The sequence below is a fragment of the Herpailurus yagouaroundi genome, unplaced genomic scaffold (genome assembly GCF_014898765.1).
Source record: "Herpailurus yagouaroundi ecotype Mexico unplaced genomic scaffold, PumYag 193, whole genome shotgun sequence".
NCBI lineage: Eukaryota > Metazoa > Chordata > Mammalia > Carnivora > Felidae > Herpailurus > Herpailurus yagouaroundi.
Genome location: NW_024412424.1, coordinates 1,958,905 through 1,968,413, shown reverse-complemented (window position 1 = coordinate 1,968,413; position 9,509 = coordinate 1,958,905). Strand labels below are relative to the sequence as shown.

At 56.9% G+C, this 9,509-nt stretch overlaps 1 protein-coding gene across 1 annotated transcript in view; it reads right to left on the bottom strand.

Annotated features, from left to right (window-relative positions):
- Nucleotides 1-6,085, bottom strand: part of COLGALT1 (collagen beta(1-O)galactosyltransferase 1) — a 41,746-nt gene extending 35,661 nt beyond the window's left edge. Inside the window, exons 1-4 of the mRNA XM_040445553.1 lie at nt 6,031-6,085; nt 4,384-4,509; nt 3,050-3,081; nt 611-624 (exon numbers count right to left, since the gene is read on the bottom strand). Coding sequence (XP_040301487.1) covers nt 611-624; nt 3,050-3,081; nt 4,384-4,509; nt 6,031-6,085 — 227 coding nt within the window. The remainder of the gene's footprint in view (nt 1-610; nt 625-3,049; nt 3,082-4,383; nt 4,510-6,030) is intronic.
- Nucleotides 6,086-9,509: the final 3,424 nt, after the last annotated feature.

Genomic DNA, 9,509 nt, shown 5'->3' with positions numbered 1-9,509 from the left:
GTGACCTGGCTGAAGTCGGACGCTTAACCGACTGCGCCACCCAGGCGCCCCTATAACTGGCCTTTTTGTTCCTGCATACGTCTGGGGCGCCTTCAGCGGCTACCCAGCTTTCCTTTCTCAGGGCTGGGCCATAATTGATTTCATCAACCCCTGAGGGCCGGGTATTCGGATAGCTTTTCTTCTTTCCGCTAGCACCAACATTTCTGCAAACTGTCTTTATTGCTACCTCTCTGCATCGTTTGGTGGCAGGATAGCGCCACAGTGAAGCAGAAATGCGACTCTGGCGCTGTCCCTTACTGTGTGACGGTCCTCAGCCTCAGTGGCCTCATCCGTGCAATGGGGTAGTTAGCGATGGGGCCGGCTTCTGGGCAGGCTCAGTGAGATCACACGAGCCCCCGCGCTGAGCACTCGTCATACATATGCCAGTCCAGTAATGCGGTTCCTTTCCCTATTCCTGCACGGTATTGTGGTCATGAAAGAGAGGGGGGGTAGAGAGAGGAATTGTAGAAGGAGGAGGGAAGGGAGGGACAGTGGGAAACCCTCCTGGGAATGCTAGGCTGAACGGCACCCCCTGCAGCAAATCTGTGTGATAGTCCCACCCACCCGTGACTATCTCCCCACATGCTTGCTAACATCGGGTTTTATTGTTTTTACCCTCGCTACTTTGGTTCCGCTCCAGTGTCCCAACTCTCCTTCTCACTCTAGTAAGAGTGGATATTCCTCTTGCTAGAGCTGGGGTACTCACCCAAAGGGCAATGCTGCCCCCGGGGGACGCTTGATAGTGTCTGGAGATATTTTTGATGGTCACACCTCGCGGGGGTGGGGGTGTCCTACGGGCATCGAGTGGGTGGAGGCCACGGATGCTGTTTAACATCCCGCAATGTATAGGGTGCCCCGCCCCTTGCAAAGAATGATTTGGCCCCAACTGTCAACAGTTCTGATGTTAAGAAACGCGCTCTTGAGATCTCGGGAACCTTACCTGAGGGGACTGGGCAGAGAGCATCCAACAGGCAGAGATATTCACGCTGGGAAGTCAGGACAGTATACCCTGTCAAGGCCACGGAGCTGAGGGGATGGCCCCCATTCTCATATTCCTATGAAAGGCATCCAGAGAACCAACTTGGGACAGGTCTAAACCACGGCTTCCGTGTCCTAACTGTGGGATCAGGGGAAGGCTTGGGGTTAGCTAGGGAAGTCCCCCACCCCTCCTCCCTCCCTCCCTCCCCTGTAGTCGAGCACCCAGTACCCACTGGGTGCTAGGCCAGTCCTAAATAATATACGAAGGTTATCTCCTTGAATCCTCACAGCCCCATATGACGTGGACCAGCACCAACCCATTTCACAGAGGTGGAAACTTGAGTCCCAGGAGCACAAATGACCTGCCCGAGCTCCCCAGCCAGGCGTGATGTGCGAAGGCCTCTCGGTTTCAACCTCAGCTCTGCTGATGACCATGAGGAAGTCGCGACTCCTGGCCTGGACCTCGGTTTTCCTACCCAGCCCAGCGGGGGGTGGTTGCCCACCCCAGGCCCATCTCATAGGGACCCTCAATTCATACTAGGTGACTGAAGACAGGAGAGAGGACCATGTTGGGAGCTGGACCCCAAAACCCATGCCGAGGAGCGTGGCCTGGCGAGGCCAGGAGGGAAGGGAGGAGACCCACTTCCTTACCTCCCTATGGCTGAACCACTCCAGGCGGCCATCCCCCCGCAGGACACAGAAGATCGGCTGCCACCGAGGCGGGTGGCCCCACAGCTGGGTCAGAGGCCCTTGGTGCTCACGGACTCGGGGAAGCTTCTGCAGGAAGAGGGACCGGTGGGTGTCAGGGGCACAGACCGGTGTCCCCACGTCCAGACCGCCTGGAGAGCACCCCACTCCACACCCCCCATCCCAGGCTCTACCAGGTCCAGGGTGCCCGGGTGCTGCTGAGGTAGCCCTGCTACCTTTCTAAGCCTGCCCACAGCATGCACTTGTTTGGGACAGCTCCAAATACACGCGGATTCAGTCCTCCCCACAGTCCTGGGGGCAGACACCTTGTCCCCACTTCCCCCCTGAGCCTCAGATGACACCCCAGCCCTGGCCAATGTCTTTTTTTTTTTTTAATTTTTTTTAAGGTTGATTCATTTTTGAGAGAGACAGAGTGCAAGTCTGGGAGGGGCAGAGAGACACGGAGACACAGAATCCGAAGCAGGCTCCACGCTCCGAGCTGTCGGCACAGAGCCCGCTATGGGGCTCGAACTCACGAACCGCGGGATCATGATCTGAGCCGAAGTCGGCCACTTAACCGACTGAGCCACCCAGGTGCCCCAGCCCTGGCCGACATCTTGATGGCAGCCTGTGAGAGACCCTGAAAGAAGGAAACTCAGGAGGCTGTGTCTGGATTCCTGACCCACAGCAACTGTAATACATGTGTGTTGTTTCCAGCCACCGGTTGTGGGATGTTTTGTTATGCAGCATTAGCTAACTGATACAAGTGGGATTGCTGGGTCGTGGAGCCGGTGGAGTTTACCTTCATGGGAGAAACAGCCAGTCCTCTGCCCACAGACCCCTCCGTTGGGCAGGATGGGACATCACTTTGTTTATCACCTTTGTTACTCTTCTCACTACCTGGCCACCTGAACCGTGTGCCTTTTATTTCATCACCGGGTCCCAGAGCAAGTCCCGGTAACCCAGATGGTGCTCGATAAATACTCTGTGAATACGCTACCTGCATTTGTGATGTTTTCATTCTTTGATAGAAAGTCACGTGTTGGCTAAATGATTCTCCAAACCTTTTCTGAGGTCTGAGATTTTTCCTAGTGATATTGTTAAAACATGATTATAGAAATTATATGTGATAAGTGTTTTGTAAGATGTTCAAACTGAAGCCAGGGGAAAGCCCCCACACTGTCGAACCCCAGCGTCAACTGTGCCCTGGCCCCCGTGGCCGGAACCTACAGGCGGTAAAGGGGCAGGTGGGGACCACACCCGCGGTCCCATGATGCCTTAGGCAGGACAAGGAGAGTCCCGGGTGAGAGAGGGCTCTGTGTCCACAGTGTCGGGGAGTCTCCACTCCAGGGCAGGCAGAGCTGAAAAAGGAGTCATCTGAGAGAGGTAGGAACAACTCAGAGCCCTGATCGGGGAAGTGTCAGTAACCAGCATGGGCTCCAGGTTCAAATCCTGCCTTGCCTCGTTGTTGTTTTTGTTTTTTTTTTTTTTAATGTTTATTTTTTGAGAGACAGAGACAGAGCATGAGCAGGGGAGGGGCAGAGAGAGAGGGAGACACAGAATCTGAAGCAGGCTCCAGACTCTGAGCTGTCAGCACAGAGCCCAATGCGGGGCTCGAACTCACAGACCGTGAGGTCATGACCTGAGCTGAAGTCAGATGTTTAACCGACTGAGCCACCCAGGCGCCCCTCAAATCCTGCCTTGCCCCTCGCTGGCAGGGCGACCTCGGGCGCTGCAGTTTCCTCACTAGTCAGAGACTCATTTCCCAGGCTGGTGAGGACAGGGTGTGTGGTCGAGGGCATGTGGAGTCATTTGTTGGCTCGGCAACATCTGGAGCTGGGGCCAGGCAGCTCTAGGCTCTTACGTCCTATCAAGAAACGTCCTGAGCTCCTACTGGGTGCAGGCACCACATGGACGCAAGGGATTTGGGGTGGGGGGGTGGGGACAAAGCCTGGCCCCTGCCCTCCCAGGGCAGACAGATGGGGGAGGCAGACGTGTGACCCAAGGCTTCCCTGGATAAACAGCGGGACGGGGATCCCAGAGGAGGCACCCAGCCCAGGGAGGGGCTGTGCTGATCGAGGAAGGCTTCTTGGAAGAAGCGGTGGCCGAAGCATGAGGAGGAACAGGGAGAGTGCACCGGGCAGAGGGTGCCGCACGTGCAAAGGCTCGAGGGTCCAAGGGGCGTGTTTCATGCCCAGTAGACAAGACGAGCCTTTCCCAACTTCAGAATTTGGCTGTGCCCTCCCCCTAGAATCCTCTTCTCATCCCGGGCTCCGCGTCCAGCAATTTCTCGTCCTGTACGTCTCCGTTCAGAGGGGGCCTCCCTGCCCCCCGACTCCCCGCCCCCGCCCCCGCCCCCAACGCTGCCTCTCATCTTGTCTTCACGGCACCTATCGGCAATGACGCTGCAACACGACACGGTAGTCTGTCATTCCTCTCCCCGTCACGCTGTGAGCCGGAGGGGGGCGGGGAGGGGTGGCGCATGGCAGGACCCACCCCCACCGCCACTGTGTCCCCAGCGTCCGGCCTAGGACGCGGTATGCGGTAGGGGCCCCGTGCGTGTTTGTTCAAAGGATGCATTTTAACAGTCTTCCCGGGGCTCGGCGCCAGCAGGGGCGAAGGCGTCAGGAGGGCCCCCAGCTGAACCGGCGCCCCCTCCCTTTGTGGCACCCACTTTACTGCGCATCAGCTGGCATCCGGCGGGCTCCTGGGGCCCCAGCTCACGGGAGATCTGTCGCAGGACAGAGGCCGCCAGCTGCTCGCGGTAGCAGGGCAGGAAGTCCCTCAGCATGGTGTCCACCTGGCCTGCAGGGACAAGGGGACACTCAGGCGGTTGAATCAGACCTGCCTGGGGAGGGCCGAACAGGCAGGGAGGCCGCTTGTGAGCTCCTACCCTTGCCCCAAAGCTGCCCAACAAGAGGTGCTCCAAATTCCATTCACCCTGAACCCTCCAGACTGTTTCCATCCACGTGGGAACAGGGGGTGGGGGACTTAGGTGACCCGGGCTTAATTCATAACAGACGCACAATAAATTTTAATCGTCTAGAGCATCCGATCTGATGAGCTCTGACACCTTTACAGCCCAAGAAACCATCGCCACAATCGAGGTGGTGAACGGAGCCATCCCACCCGAGTTCCCTCTTGCCCCTTCCACGGGGAGGTTTTCAAAATCTTTTAAGAGCCTCACCCTAGCACCAGGGAATTTTCTGGGGTGACCCGATCTAGGAAGCGACCACACAAGTGTTAAAGTCCGCCAAGCGGTTTCCCTAAGATGTGTGCACTTGGCTGAATGTAAAACATGAATCCATCCTGCTGCCTGGAATGTGGACACAATGGCCGGAGCATCAGCAGGCATTATGCACCATGAGGTGGCCTTAGGCACAAAAGCCACGCATGGGAGAATGAGGAAGCGAAGGAGTTCACGTGTCTAACTTGTATCAGCCTGCCTGCCACTGTACCTCCCTATAGGAGAGAGAAATAAATCTTTATCTTGTTTAAGCCCCTACAGGAAAAGAAAAAGAAAAACACGGCATAGAGTAACTTACTGAATCCTTACAATGGTTCCATGAGATAGGCATTGTTGCTATCCCTGTTTTGCAGATAAGAGAATGAGACCTAGGAGATGAAGTCATTCACCCAAGGTCACACAGTAAGTGGCCGTGGGGTGAACTTGGATGGTCTGGGTGTTGGTAAGACATGCCACATGCCGGTGCACATGCTGTTCCCCCTATCTGGGATGCTCTTCCCACATCTGCCCACCAACTCCGTCACGTCCCTCCAGCCCCGGCTTGGCCCTCATCTCAGTGGGCAGTTGCCCACCCCTCCTTCTTCCCCTGATGTGGGGAGCGTGGGGGTTGTCGGCCGTGCTCATCAATCAACTGCCATTCCTGAAATGATAACTTGGCTTTCCTTCCTGGTCTAGATCACGAGCCCAGGAGGGCGGAAGGATTCTCCACCCCACCGTGTCCCCCGCAGAAAGCTCGTCCCAGGAGGTCTGGCTGGGCTTGGGACACCTCCCACCTGCCCCCCCGCCCTCACCCCGAACCCACACCCCGAATAGGGTTACCAGATTTACCGAGTAAAAGTACAGGACGCCGATGAAATTTGAATTTCAGAGAAATTCAGAAGAAATTCAGAGAAATGAGGAGTCATTTTTTCGCACACGTATGTACCCCGGGCAAGACGTGGGACATACTCATACAAAACAAGAATATTCGTTGCTTATCTGGAACGTAGGGCATCCTGCTACGGTCAGCCACCGTGTCGGACAAACTTGGCCCTGAACCCCCCCTGGCCCCCGACCCACCTCACCCCGTGCCGGCTCACCTCTCAGGTGCTGTTGCCGCCGCTTGTCCAGGGGGCTCGAGGGCCGCCCGCCCATCCTGCTGCAGTCACTGGGGGCTCCCTCGAGAGCAGAGCAGACACTCCCTTCCCTCCCACGACCCCCAGGTTTCTGGGTTCAGGGGCACCCCGGGAGCAGGGCAGCCCGTAAGAGGCCTGGATGCCGCTGAGACCAGCCGCCTGGGCTCCGAAACCAGAACATAAGCCCCTGCGTGAGTGTGTGCGTTTGTTGGGCCCACCCCTGCCCTGCCCCACCCTGCACCTGCGCCCTCCTGGGACCAAGGCCTCCAGAGCTGCTGCTTTCTGCAGGGGCTGCTGGGGCAGCCCCGGCGGTGCTTTGGGGGTATGGAAGACAAGAGTCCCAGCTGGCTTTGGAGGAGGCACGCAGGGCAGACACCCGGTGGGACCAGTAGCTGTTGTTGGGGTGATGGGCAGGGTCACCCCAGGGCAGGGCCGGGGTGTCTAAATCCTGGTGCCCGCTCCCACTCTGCCAACCCCTTGCTGGGTGGTGCTGGGTTCTGAGAGGATCCGGCCCTGGCCCAGCCCCCAGCAGCCCCCAGCCTGACAGCCTCAGTTCCTGGGGTCAGCGCTGGCGCAGGGGGAGAGGGCGGGGAGCTGTCGGTATGCCATGGACTGATGGGAAACGTCCCTTGTGTTCCTGTCTTGTCAGCCTGTCCTCTCCTCCATCAGTGCACATAGCACTGGACTGGGTTGGGTTAGTTGGGTCTCCCTACCCCTTAACCTGTCTCTCCAGTGCCTAGCAGACAGCAGCCCTCAGTTTAGTGAAGGGAGGGAGGGAGGGAGGGAAGAAGCAGAGTCGGCGCTCCAGGCTGAGATATGATCAAATGGGAGTTTTGCAGGCTTTCAGATGAGGAGAGTGTTGAGTGCACGTGGCCAGAATGTGGATGTGATGGCTGGAGCAGGTGCAGTCCACCTTGGGCCGTGAGGTGAAACCCACATACCGACAATGGCACAACTATGATGTTGGAACCGGGGATCCCCCCCCCCAAGAGTTCATGACATTGCTCCACCGGCCCTGGGTGGCCTCCCTCCAGAAAAAGAGCTAACCATTTGTTTAAGCCACCAGGGACATCTGATTGTAACCCTCACCAATGCCCCCGGATTGGGATTCGTTTCTTCTGTCAACGAACATCACTCCTTGCCAGCCTGAGTGTCATCCTTGAACTATGTGCCAGGGATGCAGAAGTGGGTAAAGCAGACCGTGGTCCAACCCCCACGGACCATCCGTTGGCACACCAACAAAACTGTCAGGTAACGAGAAGGGTGAGGAAGAAAGCTGGAACAGGAAGAGGTAGAAAATACCAGGAGTGGAGAGGGATCGGGGACATGATTTGCGCCATGACCTAAAGCAAGCGACAGCCCGAGCCATGCAAAAAGCTGGAGGAAAAAGAACACTGGGGAGCAGGCACAGCACAAGCAAAGGCCCTGAGGTGCGAACGGGCTTGACAGGTTCCGGTATAGCCCGAGGTGGGTGGGCTAGAGGAAGGCAAGTGAGGGGCAGACAAAACAGGTCTGGATCGCTGTGGCTACACGGAGAGGAGCAGAGGGGAGAGGCCCCCCACATGGCGTCCCCATGCCCATCTCACCACTTCCCTTTGCTTCTTGGCACCCCCATCCTGCCTTCTGCCTGCAGCACTGGGGTCACGGCCACCTGCTGTTGCCCGAGCCCACGGCTGGGTTGCTTTCTCTGCTTTTCTTCATGTTTCCGCTCTGGCCCCGGCCCACTTCCTCACTCTCACATCTGAGTGACTGACCCAGACAAGATGTTGGAGGAAAGTTCAGTTTCTGTGGTTTTGGCTTCGGGGTTTCAATCCCCATGGCCCCGATCAGGTGCCTCTGCGGGACGCCCCCAGCCCCCAAACGTGGCAAAGCTCAAACACGGCTGAGAGGCACCCGTGCACCCACCAGCCTCCCCCACTGCAGCCCCTAACGCCACAAAGCCGACAGGTGACCCACGCGTGGTCACGCTCTGGGAAAATGCTACGGCGCAGGCACATCACAGACGGAGGTGTCTTGGCACATTCAAGGCTCTGAGAAGGTCCGCAGCCCAGGGGGACACGGCGGCTGCTGCCGGCCCCACGTGTGCCGGGAGAGCCCGGTCAAGTGTACAAAGGGCTGAACTCTGTGCTCCAAAAGGATATGTCCACAGGCTGCTATCAAAAAGCCAAAACAAGCGTTTGTGAGGATGCGAAGCAACTAGAACCCTTGTGCCCTGTTGGCGGGAATATAAAAGGGCACAGCCGCTACAGAAAACCCTACGGAGGCTCCTTGAAATTTAAACACGGAATTACCATGTGAATCAATAATTACACTTCTAGGGGCGCCTGGGTGGCGCAGTCGGTTGAGCGTCCGACTTCAGCCAGGTCACCATCTCGCGGTCCGTGAGTTCGAGCCCCGCGTCGGGCTCTGGGCTGACGGCTCGGAGCCTGGAGCCTGTTTCCGATTCTGTGTCTCCCTCTCTCTCTGCCCCTCCCCCGTTCATGCTCTGTCTCTCTCTGTCCCCAAAATAAATAAACGTTGAAAAAAAAAAATAATTACACTTCTAGGAATATCCCCAAAGAAGAACTGAAAGCAGGTTCTCGAGGAGGCGTTTGCACACCCACGTTCACAGCAGCCCTATCACAAGAAGCAGAGCGTGGAAGCAACCCAAACGTCTCTCGACAGACGAACGGGAAAAAACGTGACGCACGCACGCGGTGGAAGAGGACTGGGCCCTAAAAAGGAAGCCAATTCTGACCCAGGCTGCAACATGGAGGGACCGTGAGGACGTTACGCTGAGTGAGATAAGCCAGCCGCAAAAGGACACATCTTGTAGGACTCCACTCATGGGAGGTACCCAGAGTCGTCAGAGTCATAGGGACAGAAAGGAGAAGCGTGGGTGCCAGGGCCTGAGAAAGGGGAGCGTGGGGAGCTGTCTAACAGGGGTAGAGTTTCCGATCTACCAGTGTTCTGGGGACGGAGGGCGGGGACGGCTGCACAGCAGTGTGGACGTACTTAAGGCCACTGCACGGGACACTTAAAGACGGTTAGGATGAGGGGCGCCTGGGTGGCTCAGTCAGTTAAGCGTCCGACCCTTGATTTGCGGCTCAGGTCATGATCTCACGATTGAGCCCCAAGTCGCGCTGTGTGTGTGTTGACAGCGAGGACCCTGCCTGGCTCATGTGTGCGTTCTCTCTCTCAACATAAATAAATAAATAATAACTTTAAAAAATGGTTAAGATGGTAAATTTTTGTTATGTGGTTTTATTTTTAAATGTTTATTTTTTTTTTTAATTTTTTTTTTCAACGTATTTATTTATTTTTGGGACAGAGAGAGACAGAGCATGAGCGGGGGAGGGGCAGAGAGAGAGGGAGACACAGAATCGGAAACAGGCTCCAGGCTCCGAGCCATCAGCCCAGAGCCTGACGCGGGGCTCGAACTCACGGGCCGCGAGATCGCGACC